The sequence below is a fragment of the Dermacentor albipictus genome, chromosome 1 (genome assembly GCF_038994185.2).
Source record: "Dermacentor albipictus isolate Rhodes 1998 colony chromosome 1, USDA_Dalb.pri_finalv2, whole genome shotgun sequence".
In the NCBI taxonomy this organism is placed as follows: domain Eukaryota; kingdom Metazoa; phylum Arthropoda; class Arachnida; order Ixodida; family Ixodidae; genus Dermacentor; species Dermacentor albipictus.
The window spans coordinates 502,691,562-502,717,156 of record NC_091821.1 but is presented as its reverse complement, the minus strand read 5'-3'; the positions used below and the strand labels follow the sequence as shown (position 1 = coordinate 502,717,156).

At 45.4% G+C, this 25,595-nt stretch overlaps 2 protein-coding genes across 5 annotated transcripts in view; one reads left to right on the top strand and one right to left on the bottom strand.

The window, feature by feature from the left end:
• LOC135909338 (ubiquitin carboxyl-terminal hydrolase 11-like) overlaps positions 1-14,363 on the top strand; it is a 227,289-nt gene extending 212,926 nt beyond the window's left edge. For all 3 annotated transcript variants that reach the window (XM_065441279.2, XM_065441275.2, XM_065441277.1), the window contains exon 19: positions 13,027-14,363. In XM_065441279.2, the coding sequence (XP_065297351.1) occupies positions 13,027-13,067 (41 nt within the window). In that variant the 3' untranslated portion in view covers positions 13,068-14,363. The remainder of the gene's footprint in view (positions 1-13,026) is intronic.
• Positions 9,956-25,595, bottom strand: part of ScsbetaA (Succinyl-coenzyme A synthetase beta subunit, ADP-forming) — a 62,361-nt gene continuing 46,721 nt past the window's right edge. For both annotated transcript variants that reach the window (XM_065441281.1, XM_065441282.1), the window contains exons 9-11: positions 14,555-14,675; positions 13,082-13,170; positions 9,956-10,425 (exon numbers count right to left, since the gene is read on the bottom strand). In XM_065441281.1, coding sequence (XP_065297353.1) covers positions 10,351-10,425; positions 13,082-13,170; positions 14,555-14,675 — 285 coding nt within the window. In that variant the 3' untranslated portion in view covers positions 9,956-10,350. The remainder of the gene's footprint in view (positions 10,426-13,081; positions 13,171-14,554; positions 14,676-25,595) is intronic.

The following is a 25,595-nucleotide window of genomic DNA, read 5'->3' as shown; positions in this document are numbered from 1 at the left end:
CCTGCATTTGCGTCAATTTTTGTGACAAAAAAAGTGCGATCATTATGCGAGTAAATACGGTATTCTCGGCTGATCACTTTCGGACAGGTATATTTTCACATTTGCAATACTCGGCAATGGACATGTTAAAGTATGCAGCTGACAGCACTCTTGGCACAGTGCCCGAAATGCAGTGTATGCGAATGTGTAGATGACAGGAGGAGGCGCTGTTGGGGGGGGGGGGGGGGGGGAAAGAAAAAATGCCGAGAGAGAGAGAGAGAGAGAGCTCAATGAGACTGCAACGACGGTGGTTGAGCGACATGAAGAGGGAGAAGAAGGGAATGGAACGATGAGAGGGCAGCAAACACGAGGGAGCCTGGAAACCAATCTGAGCTTTCCACATGTCCCTTCCTGACCGAGGAGATGGCACCGCGAAGGAGCTGCCAGAAGCTGGTGATACTTCTGAAGCATCCGCCGTTGGGTTCACAGTGTTGCGCAGGTCGTGCTTATTCTCACTTCATATAATCGAGGTTTTTGATGCATTCTCTCTATGGCTATGGGGAGTTTGCCGGGACTGCATTAATCCATTGTAAAACCCAGTAAGTCGCAAAATTGAAGAACGTATAGGCGAGGTTCCACTGTAGCTACCCACAGACAAAGTGTCAAACAAGCCAAGCCATCTAGTTGACAAACTCGCATCTGCATCTTATTCAATCATACTTGTGTTTGTACTTAGCAGTGGTGTAACATAACTGAAATACAGGCTGAATTGGTCACATTAAGTACCTTATCTACAAAGCTATTTAACCATCTGTAGTTGAAAGGCTGGCTGTTCACCATGATGGCATTCGCACCGTGTCATTGTGAGATTATGCATCCTATCGTTCCATCGAGCAAGTTAAGTATGTAATGTTTATGTATGCTAAGAAATAGCATTGTCAAACACATTAGCATCTGTGGCTTCCCACTTGTGAACTGTCATGTTGGCTGCGTTGTTGCTATTTTTGATCACCAATAGACGGTGAATTAAGTTCTCAACTTATCCGAATCTCAACTGGCTAGCTTACCCGATTTCCAAGACAATTCAGGGATTCTAGCATCTGTAGGCCTGAAAAGACTGCTAGCACATGCTGTGTTCCAATACTCGCTGCAGACGACAAAGTAGATGAGTAAGGGGACAGCAGCCATCTTAAGTCTCGTTCCAATCCTCACGAAGTAAACACCTTAGCGAAGACAGCATCGAATTCAACAATGATGCAGGCTACTTTCCTGTCCAAACAAGATAGTGGTTGAACAGGACGCTTGGCAACTTGCAGGAAGGTAGTCTGCATACAAGAAAACATAGTAAGGCTTTCCTATGCCCTTAATGCAAGTCAGATCTTGTTTTTCATAGGTTCACAGGTGCAAATACTTAAAATACAGAAATAATGTGTGCTTTTTTCAACTTTTTCTTGTAACTGCGAGGTGGCGTCATGTCGCAGAAGCGTCTTCGAAGACATAAGTCTTTCAGATGGCTCGAAACTCGTTCCATTACTTGGCCTCGAAGCTGTCTCGGCCGTCTTAGCTGTCTACGTAGACTGTCTCCGATGCTGGCGAGAATTGGAACACACCTATATTAATGGCAGGATGTGCGCTAGTGGATTGTCTTGGCTTGGACAGGTTTGGCAAGACGCACCAAATGCTGCTTTGTCTGTTAACTTTTTTACATTCTTGTACATTAAATCAAAAATATTCTAGGGGAAGACAATGTTGAATCCTACAAAATACTTTGATTTAACACACACACTATTCTGGACTGTCTAATGATGATGAGCCAGAACAGAAAACTACTTGGTCTCGTGTAATGTGCTGGCCTTGCCAGTAATGCAATCTCTAGTTTCTTCAGATGCATGTCTGCAGTAATAAACATTTGACCTACCTTTCAACACAATTATGTTGTGGTGGTGTTTTGTGCTCAATAACATTGAAAATTTATGTGGCAGTTTCAAAAAGCTACATTGGAGTGGACCTCAAGCCACTTGGGCCATGTGACACCATCGAAGTACATTTTTAGTTGTTTGCAAACCTGGGGTGCAGCCATGTTTTTGGTGACGTCACAATGACGACACACTTCTGTCAATTATTTGAAACTGAGCACGTCGTCTGCTAGGAGCAGTATGCGACGAGAGCTGTGCAGTTTGAGCGGTCATGCACTCGCTACGAGACAGGCTTCGCATGGCACATCTGGTGGATTGGATTGTATTCAAATTGTAAATGTGGCTATGGAATGGCACGTTCGGATCCAATACATTGTCTAATGCGAGAAAATGGAGCCTGCAGGGGGAACTTCGGCATTGCTCGAGCAGGGAGCAAGCGGTCGGAGGTGCAAAATGTGTTTGAAGAGATGGCAGAAAGTAAATTCCGGCATCACTTTCCTTTCTCAAGTGAACAGTGCGTTGAACAGCTCCCTCTGACACGCCAAGATCCGACGGCCCAGTCGGACATTCTTGTGCGGCAACATGTTGTTGCCTCTTCAAAAGCGTGCCACTGTTCCCGTCGCTTTCTTTGGATGGATGGATCTATGGATGCTATGAGTATCCCCTTTGGAATGGGGCGGTGGATTGCATCACCAAACTCTTGTTATTAGGTTGCCTAAGGTTACTTTGTTTTTGTACACCACCTCCGTTGTTTGTCGTTTGTCTACTTCCACCAATCTTCTACTCGCCTCTTACTACCGTAAAAACCGGACTATAGGTTGGACTGGAATATAGGTCGATCCCCCAACTAACGAATTCTCAAAATGAAAAAAAATCTTTTTCAATGGCAAAAGTACCGAAAGACATGACACCCTTACTTACCTTGAAACAAATCCGACTCAGGGGGTTGCACAATGGTGACAGTATTTATTTAAATGCTGCTCGCATGTGCACCCGGCCAAGTTTTTAGCGGTATCGCGCGACCATTGACACGCGTGCTTGTCAACACCTTATTAACGGCGCTGAGCAGCGAAACAAACGAGATACGCGCATGTGTACACATGCCCTTACTTTCGCTATTTCGCCGCTCCGTGCCGTGATGATAAGGTGCTGACAAACACGCGGGTCGATGGTCGCGTGATACTGTTAAAAATTCGTCGGGTGTACAGCACACAGAAGGGCACGAAGTGCGCAAGTGCTACTCCGAATCAGAGCAACGCCTTTGATCAGAGTCGGATGACGAGTGCTTCTCGCTGCCCAGTCCATAGGCGCATGCGATCTCTACCGCTTTCAAACGGATGCATTCGGCAGTCACAGGTAGCGATCTTACACGCAGCTCGCGGACGGACTCCGCAACCTTGCCTTCCAGTTCTGCAGTCCGCTGTGATCCGGCACGAAATGACGTTTTCCTTTGGTTGCTGCAAGTTGTAATACGTTGCTTTTGCCTCCGCCACTACCGAATGCTCTTTTCGGATACTTCAAGTTCGCGCTGTGCCGCTAGGTTGCCGTGGGCTTCTGCGTACTCAATCGCCTTTTTCTTGAAGGCAACGGTGAATTGACGTCGCCTTCCGCTCCCGCTCATTTTGAAACAAAATGAAAGTGCAGCCTTTGATTAACATAACTTTGCGACAATGGAAACGCAAAATGCCGGTGCCACAGCGTCGCCATGCCAGACGCCGCGCTGCTGCTGATGGCGATGGTGAAGGCGGGTGTGTACTTCATCCGCCCATTGTTGCAAGACTTCCGTAGTTTTTCCGCCAATGTCCGGTATATAAGTCGAGGGTCGACTTTTCGCAATGGTTTTTTGAAAAAAAGTTCGACCTATATTCCGGTTTTTACGGTAATACCTATTGCGGACATGTTTACTTTCCCCTGCTCTCACCGAACCCAAGGGCATCAAGGAGGCCAGAGGTGCCTAAATCGACCGCTAGGCAGATGTGTTTACATTCTAAGAAAGCATGCTCCATCGTTTCCCTAGCTTTACTGCAGCAAGCACATGCTTCTTCTTCTTTCTTATATCTCTCTTTATAGGTGCGTGTTCTAAGGCATCTTGACCTCGCTTCGAAAAGTAATGAGCTTCCCTTTGAGTTATTATAAACTGTTTCTTTCCTGATTTAGTTTTTTTTCCTGTTAAGTAGTTACTCACAACAGGTTTCTTTTCCATTGCTGCCACCCATGAGATTATCTCAGCCTCTCCGACTTTCCGCTTGACATTCTTTGTTGCTGTGTTGCCCACCCTACAGGCCGCATACTTGCTGGTAAGCTTCCTAGTTCTTTTCCTCCACTGTGAATCAATGTTTTTCCTGTACAAATACTTGAACACACTTCCAGCCCATTTACTTTTTTTCATATTTGTCAGTCGCTCTTCATAGTCAATTTTACTGTGAGCTTCCCTCACTTCAAAGCTTGTCCAGCCCATACCACCCTGCACAGCTTCATTTGTAGTTTTCCTGTGAGCGCCCAATGTGAGGCTTCCCACCGACCTTTGGTTCCCATTGAGTCCTGATTGTAACCCTGATTTACAGCAAACAACCGCATTTCCAAAAGTAAGTCCTAGAACCGTTACACCTTTCCACATACCCTGGAGCACCTCGTGCCTATTGTATCCCCATAATGCTCAGTGTTTCATTACGGCCGCATTTCTCTTTCCCTTTGCTGTTATTTTTTCCTGTGTTTCCCTATATCTCTTGCCTTTGTTTATTCATATAGCAAGGTACAGTCCAGCCCACTTATAACAGCCGCAGATATAACGAACGCTCGCTTAGTACGAACGAGGGCGGTGCTACCGTCAAAATATATATTGGGGCAATGGCACATTGTCTCACATAGAACGAACTGTTGTGGCCTCAACACTCGGTTAGAGCGAACGCAAAGCTGTCGGGCCCCTGTAGTTGACCGAGCCGGCGGTCAACTACAGGGGCCTATGCCGCTGTATATGGGCATCATTCATGCGTTCAAGGTGTGCTACCGGCGGCGCGTCATCCAACGCTTGTTGATCGCGATTGATGCTGCCATGCCAGTTCGCATCAGCTTGCTTGCCGCCGTGGACATATTGAAAGCGGCGTGGATGGAACTCACCGCGGAGTGCATAGAAAATTGCTTCCGCAAGGCGGGTTTTATGGGCCCAGGCACCGAGGACGCCATAGATCACCCACCGGAAGGCCGGTCGCACGAGGACTTGTGGCAACGCGTCGTTGACACGCAGCTGGCCGGACCTGACGTTGCCTGGGACGATTTCGTTTCTGCTGATGACGACGCCGACATTGCCGAGCCATGCACTGACGAAGCTATCGTGCGTGAAGTGCGAGCCCTTCCTGACTGCCCAGAGACCGACGAGGACGAGGATGCTGCTCTACCGCCGGTTGCTGTGAACGCTTCAACCGCGATCGGTTACATCGCGTCGCTTAAGGAAATCGTGTGCAGCAGAGGCCTTGGTGATGAACATATTACCGCGCTGGAAAAATTAGAAACGGCAGTGATGCGATCAACTTTGAAGAAGCAGACATGCATCACGGACTTTTTTCAAAAATAAAGTGAACTTTCGTCTCGCTTGCTCTTTTTTCCCGTATTATAGGTGGTCCACTTAGTACGAACTTTGGATACAACGAACAAATGCCACGTGACGATCAAGTTCGTTATATGTGGGCTGGACTGTATTCATATTCTTTTAGCCAAGGTATTTCCTGGCCTCTACTGACATTGTTCACTGTTCTAACTGAATAACATAACACCTGATTTTTCAATGCTAAATTTCAGACCTAAATTCTCGCCTTCCTGTCCACAGATATCGGCCAGACATTGGATATCACTTTGTTTGTTAGCTGGTAACACAACGTTGTCTGCATAAAACAAACCTGGAACCTGCAGCTCTACTACTGTAGCCGCCCCCTTTTTCCTGTGCACAACACACCTTAGCAATCATGCAAAAAAACTAATACTAACTGTGTCAGTCATGCGTACTGTATCTGTTCAAATCTAGCCCGAACAGTTTTTCCAAATAATAACATGCCAAAATTTGGGGTCTACTTAGATTTGAGGATCTTAAAAAACGTGCCAGTTCTTAATTGAAGTTGATAAATATGATGCATAGCTAGTGCCATATATAAAACTCAGTATTGCAGCCGCTACTACCTGTGCGAGTAGCCAACTGAAGTACACGAGCGACCTCGTCATTTTGACCTGTGTCGTATCAGCGTGTGGCGTGGCGTTATTGTAATGGCACCAGACAGGCAATGTCACTATGCATCTGCTTTCAAACGAAAATTTGTGCTAGCTGCAGAGGCATGTGCTCATTTCTGCCATTGCTGAGTCGCTTCTTCAGAAACTCAAGAGCGAAGAACACAGGAGAAGGGCTGAGCAAGCACAGAGAACGCCGAGGCCGGAGGTCTTACCTTATATGCACCGTGTAACCCACAACCTAAAGAAGGTTGCAGACAGATGTGGGGTGCCAGTCATATTCTCAGCGCTACACAAGCTCGCCTCGCAGTCTCTCTGATGGGCGCAAGAAACGTGGCTGTTTTAAAGTACGCGCCAAGCAGTACACAAAATGTGCTACTGGAGCCTTGCTGTCTCGCGGCAAGACATATGTCGGCCAGTCTGGGCGATCCGTAAATGAGCATGCACTGAAAGTTAAAGACGGAGCAGTACATTTGCCTAAGCACTGCAATTCACATCAGTGTGAGCCGAGGCTGAAGAAGATATGGATTCTTGGAAAAAGCAGGGACACCACGGCACGAGAATTGTTAGAGGCATTTCATATTAAAGAGCGAGGTTCGTCTTGCGGCACTTCAGTTTTACTTTTGCATGCGAGAAGATTTTTTGATAACATGATCTTGGATTGTAACGCGAAGTGAACACGGACACAGAAAGAAGCAGACAGGACGAGCGCTAACTCTACAAGAGTTAGCACTCGAGAAGTTGCAATTTGAGAAGTTGAATAACTAAGACAAATTATCTAATTTAGGCAGAATGCAAAAAAATAATTTGAGTGTCTGGAAGTGAAGGCAAACATTACCTTTGTTCTGTCCAGCTACGTGGCATTTGCATGTTTTTAAATTCTGCCAAAAGTTAGCTGAGACATCCTTTATAAGGTACTGCAAAAATAAAATTAGATTTTGCATGAAAATATTTGAGTATAGCTTCGTTTACTGCGCTGCAAGCAAACACCAATAGTCTAAGGATTGAAGTTGATCCATGTACTTGCTGTACTTCCCATCATTCCCACGTAGGCTGACGCAACGTTCGACAGGCACTAGCACCACATTTCCCTCTAGGGTACTTATTTAGGAACTCTATGGTGAATCCTGTCCTCGCTTTTTTTTTCGGCCTATTTTTGATGCAAGTTTCTTTTTCTTTTCTTTTCTTTCTGGGGTCGGCTTAGGATAGGGGCCGGCCTAGGTTCGAGTAAATACAGTACAGTGAAACCTCGTTAAACCTTAGTTGGCCGGAGCTTGGGAAAAGTATGTACTAAACAGTACTTCTTCACCGAAATAGCATGAGATCACCCACTTACCTGTCAAAAGCGGAACTCAGAGAGAAGGCGACGAAAGGAGAAAAAGACATGCAGTATTTATTCACTTCGCACAACGAGTGTTATTTTCATTTTATGCGGTGGCGGCCTAGCAGTGACGACAGCGGCCTCAAACTTACTGAAGCTGTGAGCCAGCTCCCTCTTCTCGACAAACACTCGCATGGCAGATTCCTTGTTGGCATTGCATATTCTCCATGCACAGATGCAGTAGCATTGCAAAAGTCGCTGAGCACCTTTTCATTGCGGGGTGCTGTTCTCATCGCAACAAATGCATTCATGAAGCTGACGTAACTGTCAGCTTCTGCCACCGAATCGCCTGTACTGTCGCTTTTTGTGTCATATTTATGTCATCCGAAGTGTCGCCAGGCGACACTTTGGATACAACAGAGGCAATGATGGTGAAAAGTCGGACCTCGTAGCCGACATCGCCTCGCAGTCGCAGAAGCGCTGCCGGTTATTGCGGGTTGCTCTTCTCGTCGCAATGATTGCACTCATGAGGCTGACGTAATGTGCAGCTTCTGCCACTGTCTGGCCTGAATCGCCCGTGCTGTCACTTTCCAGGTCATCCTTATCACTGTCGCTAGGTGACACTTCCGCAGCAACAGAGGCAGTGATGGTGAAAAGTCGAACCTCATAGCCGACATCTCTTCGCAGCCACAGCAGCACTGCCTAGCAACTTCTTCACACTCGAAATGCCACACGCCGTAGTCAACAATAGATCCATGTTGCGTGCCAGTGTCGACTTCTTCGTCTCACCTTCGGTAGCACCAACAATGTCTAATTTTTCTTCTATGCTTGAGCACCTGGCGTCTTTTTTATCCGAGCTTCGGCATGACGCGAGTCCTTGCTTGCACGACACCACAACGCTCTCTGGCACGGCGATTGCAGTGCGCAAACTGCAATCATGCAATCAAGCGCCCTATGCGCAAACGCATAGTGCGCTTGGAGGCCGTTGGTCTGATCTCTGAGGTTTGATGTTCTGCCGGGCTGCCCGATGGAGACAACGCACCGCCATGTTTGCGTGTCGAAAAGTTGAAGCACTACATGTTAAGCAATACGTATGCAATAAGCTGGTATGGTTTATGTGGATACAAAACACATGATGTTCAATGGCCGCTGAGGCGGGGATTTGACTTTACTACTTTTAAAACGAAACTACTGTTTAAGTGGGTATGGTTGAACGAGGTTTTACTGTATTATGATTTGAGAACATGGTTAAGCTTGAGAAAATTTTTTTTTTATGGAAATATGTTATTAATTAGAAGGTGAGAAACATCCCATTTTGTAGTGTGTTGCACCCAAGCAGATGACAAACGAAGCACGTCAATTTCCGGGAAGTTCAATTGGCTTCTCTCCCCCTCCCATTGCCACATATTTGTTGCATCACTTTGTGACGTTGCAGGGGCCTGTGTAGCTTACACGCAAGCAAGCCCTGTTCCCTGATAAGTGCGTCATAATGTTTCTGCATGTCCGTACAGAGCACTTTTCCCCCCCAACTTGCCATGGCTTAACACTGTCTTGCACTGCTGGCACAAACTGTTGCTGCAAAGTGTTTGTATGTTCTCCTAATATTTCAATAAGCATCAGCTGGGAGTCGGCACTATCTTTTAGAGCTCAGGAAAGGTATTCTGCAAGAGTCCACGAGGTGGACTCTTGCAGAATACGTACTGCCTGAGCTCTTAGACGCCCATTCTTGCGGCGAGCGTCGCCATTGGCAAAACTGATCGAACGAGCACAGTGAAAGAGGAACAAGTGAATGTGGAGCGGGAAATGAGAGCTGTGAGCCGCAAACGGGGAAGACCAACGAGAGTGGCTCGTTCAGTGATGTGCGCGGGAAACCGGTGTCATGCATACTCGTATCTGGTCTCAGCTGGGCTGCTCGTTTTGTGCGGTCGTCTGCTTGTGTTTGTTTGGTATCGTTCGCGCGACCTGAATTGTGTAGTAACAATTAAATTATGGGGTTTTACATGCCAAAACCACTTTCTAATTATGAGGCAAGCCGTATTGGAGGACTCCGGAAATTTCGACCTCCTGGGCTTCTTTAATGTGCACCTAAATCTAATAAGTACACAGGTGTTTTCGCATTTCACCCCCATCTAAATGCGGCCTCCGTGACTGGGATTTGATGCCGCGACCTCGTGCACAGCAGCCCAACACCATAGCCACTGAGCAACCACGGCGGGTGAATTGTGTAGTACTTACTGGAAGCCACATGGCACCAGCGATTACACTGGAATATTCTACATTTGCCCGCTCTCCTACATGCCTCTTTCAGAGTCTTTGCTTCAATATATCGCAAAATGAAAACGCCTGTAGAGCTGCACTAAAATTTAGCACTAGGGAGTATCGCAATTGTCGATTATTATTATGTTTTTTTTGTATGTGTCTCGTTTGCTTCTGTTCCGTTTCAAGCTTGCTGTTGCGAATTTAAAAGGTGACTTTGCTAAAAATTCTAACAACAGTGCTACAACAAAATGGACCTGTAGACATGTTGGACAGTATGTACACTTTATTCAAAAAAAAAAAAGAAAAGAAAAGAAAAAACAAGGTTGGGTAATGCAGCATTGAACTACGTTCACCATGGTTGGGTCCAGTGGTTGGCGTCAAATGCTGTCGCATGGATGTACGTGCCCTGCTACACAGTATCGCGAGCGCCACTTTTCTGTAGTAGAAGCTAAAAACAGTGCCATCAGCAGCAAAGCCTTGGCATGTGTGTTTTGGAGAGGCACCTTCAAGCAAGTTGAGTGAACCAAGAGCCACTCTCGCTTAAAGCTTTGTGTGTCAAGAAGGGACAATGCACGCGCTTTGCTCTTCCACTGTTGGGGACGTAAGGAGGCACGATTACAGGGTATAACTTAGGAAGGTTGGGCAGTGCACCCTCTGAGGCTACAGTGGCAGCTCAAACTTGACGTCCACCGATGCAGACCGTGCTAGGCCCACGATGGTCGAGAGGCGAACAACCTGTGGTGAGAGAGATACAAACAGTTTTTTTTTTTTTTCACACCTTAGTGACAGATACTAGCTTGGTTTGCTGTCATTGTTTATACCAATTGCATGATAAATAAAACAAGAAATTCACAGTGCAATGTGCTTCTGATTCCCCCCCCCCCCCCCCATATCAGAATAACTTTTCTTTCAAATGTTGCCGCACGGAAAAATACATACATACATGTAAGCGTAGGAAGGCGGTTATCCAGACAGCATAAGCAGAGGTGCCAATTTCGGAACCTCCGTAGCAAATTTTGTCAGTGGTGAAGTGGGAAGCCTGCAAGCCCGTGATGTACGAGCGGCAGCTTGCTACTCACAAACGCCAACGTCTTAACAACTAAACTAACAAAAGCAATGCAAGTGTGCATGCGGTCTCAAAGGAGGAAAGCGACGCTTATTAAAATGCACACCGAGTACTTCTCGGATAAGTTGATACAGTTTGCTGTACATACTGTCAAATGGCACTTGACCTGTTTTTCCTTTGCACCGATAGAAAGAGCATGTACAAAGTTTGCACATTTGCCAACTAGTCTGTCCAACATACAAAGCATGGAAATGTGAACGTGAAGGTTCTGAGGGAGCAGGAAAGATAAAATGACAGCAATTCCACTTCTGTAGAAGCAGATAAGGAATAGCTATTACCAACAGTACTGCAGTGCAAGCCACTGGTCTCACTACAATGCTCAAAAACATCTCACTCTCATCTGCTTGTCATGGCGTTAACTTACGCATGCCGCGCTTTAACCTCTGGCTCCTTTGTGGCAGCGCACAAGTCGTCAACGCCATCTTTTCCTTTGGCGGCATTGTCAGGAGTAATCGGTAAGAGCTTTAAAATAACGAGGACCTCCAATGCCATGGATGGCACGGAAGATGACTTAATTCCACGAATGTGCTGGTGAACCAAGTGTAAGCAGCAATGGCCAAGACAAGTAGCTGAGTGCATGAATGAATGAATTCATTATGAAAAGGATAGCATTCGCTTTTGTGGTGGTGGGCAAACACAGGATTGCCCCAGATTTAATTTCAGTCTGAGACAAAATGGCCTGCTTCCTGTGAGGGCTGCCTCTTGTCAAAATTGGAAAAATAAAAGAAGTTTGGCCCTTACACAAGCATGTATGCTCTAGAGAACGGGTGGCAGTCTTGGCTGCTCCCTGCACGATGCCTCGGCAAAAGCGCATGGATATGAAACCATTATCACTTCTGCCCTGCTATTGTACGATTAGCTGTCGGAAGTGCTAGTACTTCAATGCTGGAACGTTGGCAAGAAATAGTACCGCTCATTACACAATGAGAAAGGGAGTAGTGCTGCTTTCTGGCATAGTAATTTTGTCGCAAATTATCTACACACACTTACTATATCGCCCACATATTAAGAATAAGTGAATGAACGAATGAAGCTAAACGTTTCGCGACGGTCCAAAGAGTGAGTGAGTCACTAGTGATATGTTCTCACTACAAGCTATTACAAAATTCAGACCAACCATCTACATTCCAAGCCCTTTGTGTGCAGGAAGAACAAATCTATCGCAACCGAGGACACCCGACAGTGAGTGAGAAACTTACCGAGTCAGAAACACGACAAGCAGCTGATTCAAAGTGTTTGCGCTAAATAAAGAGCAAAGTACACTGGTCCTGATTTAATTCATAAGGGGCAGCTTGGAATACGTTTTTAGTATAAGCACTGCAAACACTGCTCGCACCGCTTGGACACAATGCATTGAGCTCTGAGATTGCTTACATGTGCTCAAAAGCGGTGGCCAAAGCTTCGCGCCGTTCACCCAGTCACAGTCTACCGAGTTGCAATGGTGTCATGCACATTCATTGTGAACACAGAGGCAAGCAACGGATGCGTCACAATGTGATCAAACATGGCGGCAACCACTGATAACATCCCAATCAGATTTGTTGTGAACACTCCTATTTGTTCACTTTCTTATAAGCCACGAAAAAAACTTGCAAAGGAGCATCGAATTATAGACTGAGAAACAATAAATAGGCCGTAATATCCCAGACCCTGTGGGGATGCGAGACTCTCACGCGTCCCCTGATATGCTGTTTTCCCGCATAGCTCCCGTCTCCTGCAATCCGGCTTCGCCGCGTGGCCTGCATGATACCCGCGGCAGTCGGTCTGGTTGAAGTGGGCCCGGTACGAGAGATGGCGCGAGTGTTGCGCTGCCAACGCCGCCTACCAGCGGGGTTACTTGGGCACGGAAAGGAGAAGGCACTTCCTCTTTGGTTCGGGTTCGGCAAGCTGCGCGGACGTTCTGCGCGTGCGCTGATCCATGCTTCTCTGCGACCGTCCACGCAAGCGACCAGACGTTGGGATCCAACATGGGGCGAACATATTCGCTCGCTATCCGGTCGCGGTGAATCGGACTTCCGCGATTTGTCGCGTGCCCATCGGCATGTTTTGTGGATAGCAACTCGGCTAACAGGCATTGATCTATGAAAGGTGCAATAAATGCCTTTGTGATTGTTTGCACTACTGTGTTGTCGTTCCTTTGTCCCAAGAGCACAGGTGAGAACCCCACAACCCGTACATTAACAGTGGCTGCCTTGCTCTCCCCCTTTCAGATTCTCCACCCTCCTTGGATACGGCCATTGGCAAGGAATGACCAGAAGCACTTGCCATCTTTGCTGCCTCGTCCAAGTTGTCACAGGCCAGGATCTTGAGCTTGCTGGTTGCAATCAGGGCCTTGGCCTCGTCCACCTGAGTACCTGCACCATGCAAAAGAGGTTGTGTCGTATGTGTCCAGCTGGCACCGTCTGCCGCCCCCAGTGCACTTGCCTGTGTTGGCTAGTGCATCAGCAAGGAAGTGCAAGCATCGTCTGCTCTCAGAGGAACACTTTCTCCTTGCTTTCTTCACCACATTGGTGAGAAGCGACCTCCAAACAATGTGTGCAAGCAGCAACTTTGTGTGACAGTGGACGATTTTGTACTGAATGTGTTGCATACCAGCTGTGATTAATGCTTCAGCTTGAAAGCCTGCGATATTCTGCCGAGTTTTTGGTAGGCAAGCAAAGCATTTGAGACACTGTGTAATTCCAGATGCTTTAATACTGCAGTTTATCAGCTCAATTGAATCCAGGGGAATGCAAAGCCTAGCTTCAACTAGCACCGTGCAAAGTGGAGTAGCAACATTCATGTTGCGTTGTTCACACAGCTGAACTGCAGTCTGAGACTATAACATTAAAATAATGGGCTGTCCTGGTTACCGTGCATCTAAATATATTATTAGTGCGTGCCCCCACATCACAGCACCAGTTCATGTTATTCCCGGTTTTCGGCTTTGCACTTTCCACCTCGGTTTTTGCATAGTCTCGAAAGTAAAAGAAAAAAAAACATTCAATGAAATAGCAAATAAACCTTTGGAGTTTCATGTGTGGGTCTATTAAAGGGAAGCACTATGCAAGCTACAGTCGTCTTTCATTTTTGCATGATGCTTATTTACTGACTGACTTGGCCTGGGCCATGTTACCTGGACACAACGAAGTACAGCGATGGTTGCTTTGTTTCATGGTGAACGCTGTGACAAATGATATTTATACAGTGTACACCTACACAAAAACCCATTTCATAATACACAGACTTGGTGCTTCGGATGGAGCCGATCGACATACCGGCAGGCTTTACAGGAAATGTCCACCTCTCCAACAAAAGAATACCTAGAACTCGTGGCACCGCCGGCAGTATGTGACAATTGGGAGACTTCAATGACAATGGCGGCTGTTTCTGGGAAATAGTGCAGCTTTGTCCAAGCGACGCAAAGGTTAGCGTTGTTTATGCTAAAAAATGACTGTCTTCTATTCACCAAAAGCAGGGAAGTGCTGCAGTCACACTGAACTCTTGGCAAGAACCTCTTGTACTGATGTGCGTGAATAAAAGTATTGGTGCTCGATACACCCAACAATTAGTCTTCGTGAAACACAGGCGCTTACTGATGTTAGCATAGTGTGCCGTGGCACTGCCTGCAGATGCCATTTAGCAAAAGGGTTGCAGTCAACAAGAAAGGTCAAAGTTGCCAAGAATGTTTCTGAATTGGAAGGCAGGAGAAAGGATTGAAGCAGTCTCCATTAAAACCCAGAATAATTATGCCCATACCTTGGAGCCTGACCACAATGGGGATCTTCAGGTCGAGCGTTTCAGCTGCCTGGATGACACCCTCTGCAATGATGTCACATCGCATGATACCACCAAAGATGTTCACCAGGATAGCTTGCACCTGAAACACAAAGAGTGGCACCCTAAGCATCGTAACCACCTGTCTATATAGCTCGGCAGCAACACACTTATCTGCTGCCAGTTGTTGCAAAGCGTCAGTGAAATGTGATTACATCAAGCACAAGTAGTATAGTACTAGAAGAATAGCTGCCTTCATATAGAGAACTGAATAATATCAAATATTTCCATTGAAGTCAACACTGCCTCAATCAAGTGCCAGCAGAAGTTTTCAGTACATGGCATGTGTAAAACATTCGTCAACTTGCACAGTAAGAAGGCATCATTGTAGTAGACCAGTGGATGACAACACAGGGAGACAGTATAAACTTTTTTTTTCAAGCAAACGTTGTATTGCTACACTCGTGTCGGCGTCTGTGTTGTCATACTTTTTCGGAAAAATAAAAATTTATTGTCAGGCTGCAGATTCAAACCACCGACCTCCGGGTTGTGAGACCACCACGCTAACCAGTTCAGCCACTGTTGAATCATCATATGTGACCTTTAAAGCGGGGTTTTATGTGCACGGAGAAGTAGACGCAGCACAAAGCGTGAGCCGATCACAGGCGTCCCCTCCCTCCAGAGGAGGGAGAGGGTGTGATCGTGTGTTCGCACGCTTCGTGCCCGCCGTTTCCCACCAGTTCAGGTGTAGCAGTCAGATGGAGAAGCCGCGTTCGGCTTGTTCGGCCAAAGAAAAAACAGGCGGTACTTGATGAACGCCGCTGGAACTCGCTCGAGAAAGGGCTTGTCATCGATATGCCGACCTCGCCATGACGAGCGCAAAGCCAAGGCGTTACAACAACTAAGAGCAGCGGACCTGGAGCTTCGCTTGCACCCCTCTTCACAGTAGTGGAAGGGTGGTAAATTTTTTTTTTCTTTCCTCTCCAAAAAAAGTGGCAACTTTAGGATTAAAAATTTCTCATTGGTGCACGAATTTAATGTATTGCTTATATACGTGTTTGTGCCAACTTGACACATCGGCAGTGGTGGGAATGCTATGCCAACTGGGCCAATGTACGCCGACAAGGAATTTGCTGCTCCATATTGTTCCAAAGGGGTCGTTTTACACAAATTGGCAACTGCTGTGCCACGACATAGTTTCGGTGGTGTGAAAATTAGGAAGCTACCATGCAAAGCGTTGTGCCACTGTATTCATTGGCCGCATTTGTTTGTGGTGTTACAGTCAGTGAGACTGCCGCCATGACAGTCAGCAGAACCAAATTGATTCCTGTTCTTATGTGCCAACCTAACTACCATCCAGTGGATCTGTATCCTTTTTTTGCAACATATTTAACAGAGATAGGCGGGCGGCTAGTTGGTGGTCGATATTGGAATGCATCATGTAACCGCGCAAACAAGAAAGGACAAAGAAGGAAACACACAGGACAGGCGCGGACCTGCGCCTGTCCTGTGTGTTTCCTTCTTTGTCCTTTGTTGTTTGCGCGGTTACATGATGCATTCCTTTTTCAACATAGCCCATCGTTTTCAGCTGAAAAAACTTTTGTGCATGGTGAACATCAATGAACACGTTCAAATGCTGACAAAGCCACAGGGCAGCATCATGTTCCACATAAAGTCCACATATGATTAGATCCTATCGCACCGCACACACTGTATGCTTTCGGTGTGAGTGGACGCATGTGAGGGCGAGCCGAGAAGTATGGTTGCTTGATGAGCACCGTCTCCCGCATGAGGGGGCAGGTTGGTGCACATTTTCAAGTGCAGCCGGGGCTGAGCGCATAAGCAGCCCGCGTTCCCCGCTTTAGAGGTAATCTGCCACGTGTGCAAGGAGATGGCTTGGCATTAAGTGCACTTTCTTTTTGCGCCTATAGCACTGGAGGTTGTGTAATCTCGAGTTTCCAATACGTGCTGAAACATTCGGCTCTCCACTGCCGGTGCTTTTCACGATGGTTTCGTCTCGCTGCAGGCGACACTATCGGCTGCGAGGGCAGAGTCGACACGAAAGCGTGGTTGACTTCGCTGAGTACCGCTGATGTGAAGACATTGCCAACACAGCATGAGATTTTCGTCGCTGGCTCTTAAATTCAACAAAATGGATTTTCTCATTCAAATTTGCTTTTTTCTGATTGCTCGATAACTGAGAAAATTATGCGGCCTCTTCCCTGCAAAAAAAATTAATCGCCAACTGTACTTATTTGCCAAAAAGTCTACTTTCAATGGAACGAACAAAATGGTTGATTTTGCCGACTTCATTATATCGAGCTTTAACTGCATAAGTGCCGATTCAGTTTCGCTGATGGCTTAGTGCATTGTACGACAGACGTGGACTTATGTATGCCCCTTGTGGCAAAAGAAGACTGCCAGATACATTACTAATCATTATATAACTGGCTGTACAAAATTCATAGCTAGAAATTAATGCATGCTTTAAGGAAATACTACGGTAAAAGAAATTTCAATTGTGTATGTACATGCCGTAGAAAGATTGCTGAGACGAGTTTAATTGATAATTTAGGCATAAATAATTTAGAAGGATCGGAAAACCATGCAGTTAGATTCATATGCATACAGTGTTCCCAGAAATTGAGTGTAACCAAAATCAGCGGTGGTCCGGCCAGTTTAGGATTTGGAGCAACTTTCCGAGCAGGTAAAAAAAATCACTTCTGGGGCACTTTAGAAACAGCTACACCAGCCTTTCGGAGCAGTCTTGGCGCTGCTAAATTGGAACACTTTGCGCGAGTAATGTGTGGACATTTAGTGTAGGTTGTTTTTACTGCGCAATCAGTAAACACTGTTCAACAGTAAGGAAAGACATAAGGCCAGCAGTTAATAAACACGTGTCTTCCCACGGACGGCTTTCTATGCATGTTATGATGCAAACTGACCTTTATTTGGGTAGGTAACAAAATGGTGTAAATAATTAAATATAAATTTGTAGGCTAGCAAGAACAAAGCTAGGCAGGCAGCCAGACATAAGAAAGACAAAAAATTGCAACTGTGCTAGAACAGTTTGAGCCATCAAGCATCAGACAAAAATAGACTGAAATGTCTTGTGGATTCCAAACAACAGACATGTTTTGACACATTTTACCAGAATACACAAAATGTGTTTTGCCAATAACAATGCTTGAAACTATGACAAGAGACCAATGCAGGTTTATGAATGGCGTCCAGAATGATATGCCTTTCACAAAGGTGGCTATGGCGGCCATGAGCAACGTTGATACACTCGCTTTTGTTGCGAGGTGGTTAGCTTTCCCAGTGTCATGTGGCCTCTGTGAATAGATATGATTCGATTCGGCACCAAATCTTAACTTGCGTTGGCGACATTTGACCGTCCTGACAAAGTAGAGCTCATCAGGCCTAGATTAGCTTAGATGACAAATCACCGTTCACCAATGCAATACAGGTCACAAACCACTAATATGTTTGTACGAGTGGCTAATCGATGACTGGTTTTGAGATCACGCGTTGGCATTTTTGACAGCTGCTGAAGTGATGTCCAGGTCTGCGGGCAACACAACCGCCCGCTACCACAACCACACATAGAAGCAAGGTGTCTACCAAATTGACGTTTCTAAATTACCTGAGTTTCCAGGTTTTCCTTGAGTGCCTTTGCAAAATTCCCTGAGTGACAGAGAACTTTGATGTCAAAACAGGCTGACACCATGTCGCCTGATGCTGTCACTCTCTAGTAAGCGCGTTAAAAAATACAAAAACGACTTAATCCAGTTTGAATAGTAAGCAGTAGTGTTTATTATATTTAAAAAGAAAATAGAAGAGAGGGGTTAGTAAAATGCACAGCGAATAAAATGTCTGAAAAAAAAAACATGGTCGATTCAAACATTTTCAAACATGAACAAAAAGATGCATACAGAAGCAAATATTTTCGACTATGACCTATTTCTATCAAATGATAGCAAGCTCATTGGTATGAGGTCCGAACTTTGTCACAAGTGTCTCTCAGCTGCTGGAAAGTCAACCTCGTCTGTCCTGACATACCCTCAGCCCGCGCAAAATGCCTCAGTGTTGTGTTTTACTGTTTTAATAAGTGTATCTTGGTTTGGATGAGGGACACCTGCATCTCCGCATCAGCCAACACCTTTCTTTTTTGAGCTTGAGCTCCATCAAAGAAACGGCGCACACTTCCTTTCCCGTCCACTCCTTTCTGTTCTCGTCCTCCTTCCACTGCGCATTCGCAGCCCGGGCCAGTTGAAGCATCCGTTTGGTGCGTAGCACAGACAACGTCCCGATTTTTCGGATTCCCTAGGGATTGCGAAAACATCTGAAAAATCGGGCACTTCGAATAAATTAATGCATGTCTTTTGCTGCCCTTAAGGGCTCTAATCACCACAGGCACATCCGGAAAAGTCTGAAGGCCTTCCAGTACACTTATCAGGCATATCGGTGCTTGTCCTGTGACAGGAGATGGCAGGTGCATGCGTGTATAGTTAAGGAATAAATACTGTGTCCCTTGACAATTGCCTCTTGCCACGCTTGTTAAGCTTCACCGCAATATTTTGCGTATGTAATGAGGTTACCGCGTCTGTATTGAGGTGAAGCTGATTTTCAGAAACCAGCATTGTGCCAATTGTGGGTGTGCGGAGTCGGTGCCATTGCTGACAGCGTCGAATTCCTTGAGTGAAAAACATGGAACCGAATGGCAAGATGCTTAATGGCAAACAACGAAGCTGCTAGACCTAGTGTTGCCACGGTGGTGCCTACGGCTGCCAGTGGATCTGCGTGCGAGAGCGCCAGTTTGAGGCGGCAAGATAATCGAAATGGCGGCGGCGGTGACTTTGATTAATGCAGTTTCACACCTGCGGTCACGGCAAAAAGTCCAGAAAATCATATGGCAAAGAGTTATTGTGCCAGAAATTTCAGGCATTCTTATACATTGACTCAATGGGTACGTGGCAGTAATAAAAGAAGTCCAAATTATTGGGCACGTCCCAAAAATCGGGTGCCTGGAAAATCGGTCATTGGCTATACACTGGCGACTCCAGCAGACGACATGGTGTCAAAGACAATTTGCCACGATTTCTCTCTGTTACTTGAGCCAGCATTAGTGCGACTTTCGTGCCCTTTCAATAAAATTAGTCAATTTTCCTTGATAGAAGCACAAATTCTTTGAGTTTTCCCTGAGTATTTCCAGACTATTAAGGATCCCTGAGAATTCCCAGTTTTCTCGATTGGTAGACACCCTGAAGTTCGTTTGCGTGCATAAGGTGGTGTGGGGCTTTGAAAGGTGGGCTTAGAAAATCCTTGTAAAACCGTATTTCAGTTTCTTGTTATTCTTGTTTCTGATCTTACAAAAATATACCTCTTTATTGCGTAGCTTTCAAAGTTTGAAAAATGAAAGAAAGAAAAGGACAATGGTATGTCAGACAACTGGAACTAGAACTATGTGAATACCAAGAAACATTAGGGTAAAAATATTTTTCTTTTAAACATTGCAACTGCCACTATGACTTTTTTTTAAAACTAAACTCCTATTAGCTTGTGGATATTAATTCTAGTTCCAAAGTTGGACGAGGCACCAACTCAAATGGTCACAAAATTTAGCTCTCGTTTAAACAACACTTTCCTTTTTAAAAAGGTACAAAAGTGTCCTAAAATTGCATTTTGAGAAAAGTGCAAATAAAGTGGTGTCAAACTGCTTGATTCATCAAAACATCCCAGGATTAGTTTTTTCCATGGTGAACATTACTGTAGCCTTTCTGTTTCTGCTGTCCTCCCTTTGCTTTCTTGCTTCAGCTTTCAGTTTGGCAAGTCCTTCGATGATGTGCACATGGAAAAGCAAAAATGTCCAGGAGTGACTCCCCGGTGCTTCGGCAACCTTGCACTGTAGCAGGTGCCATAAAGCTTACGTTTTCATGTCAATGATTGTGTTCTTCCAATCAGCAACACAAAAAAAATGCACCAGATAGGTCCTTGATAGACGCCACATTGACAGATGCCGTTCCCTCTCCTTGGCTTCGCGTACAGGAATTGTTTCAATTGGTGCTGTCGACCTGGACGAACCTTAATTGTACCGACACAGACTGACACCGACCTCGGCTGGGTGTTTCATCAAATATTCTAAAAATGCTATAGTATCTAGATAACTGATTTGCGAATTGAATGTTTTGAATGTTCACTATTAAATTCGCATTTATGTACTGTAGAATGCGCTTTGGAAAAGAAAAGGCAAGCAGAAAGCCTACTAACTGGGAAAACATGTCTTGAAGTCACAAAATTATTTTGCAGACTCAACTGTAGTTGAGACCTACATAACACGAAGCATTGCGCAAATCATTGCAGTACGAGATGCCGACCTACAGTGAGCTGCTGGGGCTCGAGCGGCCCGAGACGCGCATTGTTGTTTTTGTGGCTTCGGCAAGCTTTGTCTGCCCTCTCCGAATTAGGTCTCAGTCGGCAGCTTCCTCGGGTGGGGCCATTTTGGCGGAAAGTTTGGCATGCCAATTCGACGAGAACCGTTGTGGCACGAGATGTCGACGTGCGTTGAACTGGTGGGGCTCAAGCGGCCCGACATGTGTTTTGTTGTTTTTCTGTTATAATAGTGCTTTAAAACGGTGACGGGAAGCCGAAACAAAATAAATCTGGTGGGCGACAGCGAAATGTGATGTCACCAATGTAACACATTATGCTCACTTCGCACCACCTGCAGCAGGTATCAGTGGTGCGTTCAGGTTATCATCTATTAAAAGCATGCAGTAAACTTCCCATGGGATCATGCCACAACGAGCTGTGAAACAGATAGGCAAAGATGCTTATCGCAATAGGATTGGAGGCAATAGCTGTGAATGCGACGTGTGCCAACTTGTGAGCCGATTTGCTGGTGCGAGAAGAAGAAACTTATGAGTGTGTGTTGGCATGTTCACGTGTCACGCACGGGTGGGCGAGTGCTTCCCCCCATCGCGCATGTCTCACAATGCTTGTTGTTCACGCGGGATCTAACAGCCGGAAAATTATAATTCAATCGCAGTTTGGCAATATATTTTGGTGCCAACAGATTGTGTTTTCAGGGAACGTATTAACTGGTAAAAGAAGAAGCATAAATGTATTTGGTTATTCATTGTGTCCCCAAACGAGAATGTTGGCATCGGGCAATCGTACGAAACAAGATTGTATCAATGTGGTTCTACTGTGTTCAAGTAAAGTTAGACCTCGATATAACGAAGTCGGTAAAATCGGTAATTTTCTTTGTTATATGGAAATTTCGTTCTATTGAAATTCGACATTTTATGCAAATAAGTACAGTATATTTATTTATACAAATAAGTACAGTAACAGCATAATGCTTTAAATTAAGTGTCTCTGCCTAACTTTCTTTTAATGCGTACAACCATATTGAATTTTTTACCCTGTGTCATGCATCTTTTAAGGAAAGGTGCAGGTTGAAAAATTACATTAAAAAATTATCTTTTTATATATTGTTTGCGAACTTATGCTCCTATTTTCTATATTCACGTGTAAAAATGTCGCAGTTTCGCCCGAAAGGTGAAGCATTGATTGCAAAAGCAAATTAGTGGACAGCTAGCTATATGAAGTAAGGATAGTAGTTTTATCGGCCATATAAACTTGTAAACATAGGCATACTAATTAAATTAACTAGCACGATGCCATGCGCACACAAGCAAACATGAACACATCTCACTCTATGACTGCGGAAACTGACGGTCAAAACACTGGAGTGAGGAAGCACGGCAGAAGCAGCGAGCTAATCGACTAAGCCGCGACAACACAATGCCCGACCGGACTCTGTCCCCACTGCAGATGGCTTTCAAGATACAGCAGCCCTGGTAGATGCCCCATCTCCCAGGGTTGCGTGCGTGAGATTGAGCTGCAATCGTCGACTCACCCTTGCACATAGAGCATACGGCATGCATCTATGATTTTTTCGCCCTTGGGCTTTGTATGAAAAAGTTGAGTTAACCTTTCAAACCGGAAGAATGCTAAAAATGATTTATTTCAGAGCATGGTAGCCTTAGGGTCGTACCTTTTTCATTCATGCTCGACTGATTAGGCTCACTACTGCAAGTGTTGCCCAGATGGTGAGCTTTCCCTGGGTAACAAGCGAGCACTTGCCTTGGCTGAACCCGCACCAGCTCATTCTCCCATTTTCACCAGTGCACAAGCGAAGGCCATGTTGCTTAAGTATGAGAGGCTGAAAAATGAAAAGTGGTTGCCTTGCATTGTTCTAAGCAAAACCCCACAATGCAGCTGAGTCTGTCAAGAGCAAGGTTCAGTTGCTGTGCCCAAAAACAAGGTTTGCTTCATGAACTGTTATGCAGATAGCAATTTCTATGGCCATGCTATTGTTGAACAAAGCCAGAGAGGCTTTCATGAGTTTTTAGGGGAGTTCGGTATCCACCCAATCGAAGGTCGATCGCTCTGAGCAACCAGAGAAGAATGAAAAAAAAAAAAAAAAGATGTCTCGAATATTGACAGCTGAACCTAAATCTTGTCACTTCAGTGCAGCAAGGAAAGCCCACTTGGTGGACGAAGAAGGCAAGTGTTCTGAAGGTACTACCCATGCAGCAAGAGAATTCTGAAGTGTCGCCCTTCTTCAGATTTATTCAGGTTTATTGGTTCCAAAAAAAGAAGTAATTACATGACAAATATACAGACGAGGGTCCCAAATTGAAAGGACTGTAGTGGGGCCCTCGGTAATAATACCAACATTGATGGTGATATCAATAGTCAGCAAATTAGCGTTATTATAAACACCATCTACAGATCAAATACATCATTAGACATGTTATTTACAATCAAACACGAAAAAGCACGTTATAAAAGAAAGTGAGAAAAAAACATGGATGAAATACAAGAAATGACATGTGAGAGAAAAGTCGAAGGTACACCGCCAGATCATAGTTAAGTTATCGCAGGAAATGATGCTTAAGGTATCCAGACTGGGATACATAGCGCAAAAAATTACACAGGGACAAGCAGAACACAGGACGAGCGCTAACTTTCAACAAATGATTTATTGCAGCTGGTGAGTATATATATACTCACTGGGACGCCACTACAATAGAGCAGACTGAAGGGAAGGAGGAAAAGACAGTCATGTGACTACTATGCCCAAAAATTCAAGCTCTTTCCTTGATAAAAATATAGACGGCGTGCTAACGCACTCTTCACCTGCTCTGGCTATCTCAGCTGCTTCCACAATTTCCCTCGTAATCTTATTCCTGTGGCGATAGACAACAACGGTTCGTTCGAATAGCGGGAAGCATGGAGCCTTCGCGTCACACTTTCTACAATGGGCAGTCAGATGCCCATCTATTGCAATGCTCTCCACTTTGTTGCTATGCTCCGCCAGACGCACGTTTAAACATCTGCCCGTCTGGCCCACGTAGTACTTCCCACACGAGAGTAGGATCTTATACACAACATTACGGGTGCATGCAACAAAAGGATCTTTGTGCGCGGTAGCGCAACCAGGCTTTGGTTTCCTCATGGGACAGCTCATCACACTCAACCTCAAGAGTTTGTTAGGTGCTGAAAACACAACGTTTACACCAGAACATTGCCCGACCTTTTTTAGGTTGTGGGAAACCTTATGAAAGTAGGGAATTACCGCCACTTTATGTTTTTCCCTTTCTTCTTTCCTTTCTCTTACGTAGTCCGCTCTCTGCTCATCGCTCATGCGTGAAGTTAGTTTCTTTTGACGATGCAGGCCTTCAGCAACCGAGATAATGATATGTTTCGGATAGTTCGCTGCTTCCAGACGAGCCACCTGCTTACTAAGGCCTTCATCTAGCAAGTGAGCACATGACTTAGATAGAGCGCATGACAGGAAAGAACGTACAATGCTTCTTTTTACGAGTTTAGAGTGTGCAGAACTGTACCTCAAGGGCGGCTTGTTAGCTCTGGGCTCATATACCCAACACACGTGTTCGGCTTTGAAATGCAAACGCAAGTCTAAAAACCTGATATTGCCTTGCGCTGGAAATTCAGTAGTGAACGTAAGTGGCCTATAATACTCATTGAAAGAGGCAAGAATACAGCAAACAGCAGGGTTTGAACAGTCAAAACGGCAATCTACCTGAGAACTGGCAGCCGGAACAAGTAGTGATCTATCTAAAAATACCAAAAAATCGTCTACGTATCTAAAAACCTTCAAAACTCCCAAATCACCCACCCGCGCAGCAAAAGCCTTGTCACAACAAGCTAAAAACAGGTCACTTAAAATGGGCGCTATGCAAGAGCCTATGCAAACACCCTGCTTTTGCAGGTAAATGTTATTGTCAAATTGAACAAAGGTAGACCTCAAATAAAATGATAAAAGCTCTAAAAACCTTGCCACACTAACACCACAAGCGTTAGAAAAAAGGACAGCGCCGTGCTCATCTATTGCTGCCTCAACACTGCGCAGCAAACCCTCATGTGGCAATGAATAAAACAAATCCTTTATGTCCACAGAAAATGCAGTTAAACACTGGCCGTCAGCTTCATTTAAAAAGTTGATCACATCTGAAGAATCTTTGGTAAGAAACGGATCCGCCACGTTGAGGAGTCTCAGGCTATTTTGCAGGAATTCTGCGACGCACTTCTGCCACGTCCCGGATTCAGAAACAATGACACGAAAAGGACAATCATCCTTATGGGTCTTCGCGGTGAAAAACATTTCTAGGCAGTCACCGTCAGTGCCATTGATTTTCTTTGCAACGTTTTCCAAATTAAGGTCTTTACACATCTGCTTAGCTCGCAACTTTACTTTCTTCAGCGAAACATGTCGAATAGGATTAAAGACAGCACATACCGCAGCACAGGCTTTATCACGGTAAACACCCTGTGAAAGCACCGCGAAACCCCCTTCCTTGTCCGCAGGCAGGACACATAGCCTGCGTTCCCGAAGTGAAGCCGCCACTCGGCCGATACGGTCACCCGTGCGCTCATGTCCGCCACAAGAGAGCACCTTGACTCCCTGAGAAACACAGGCCTCACGTTC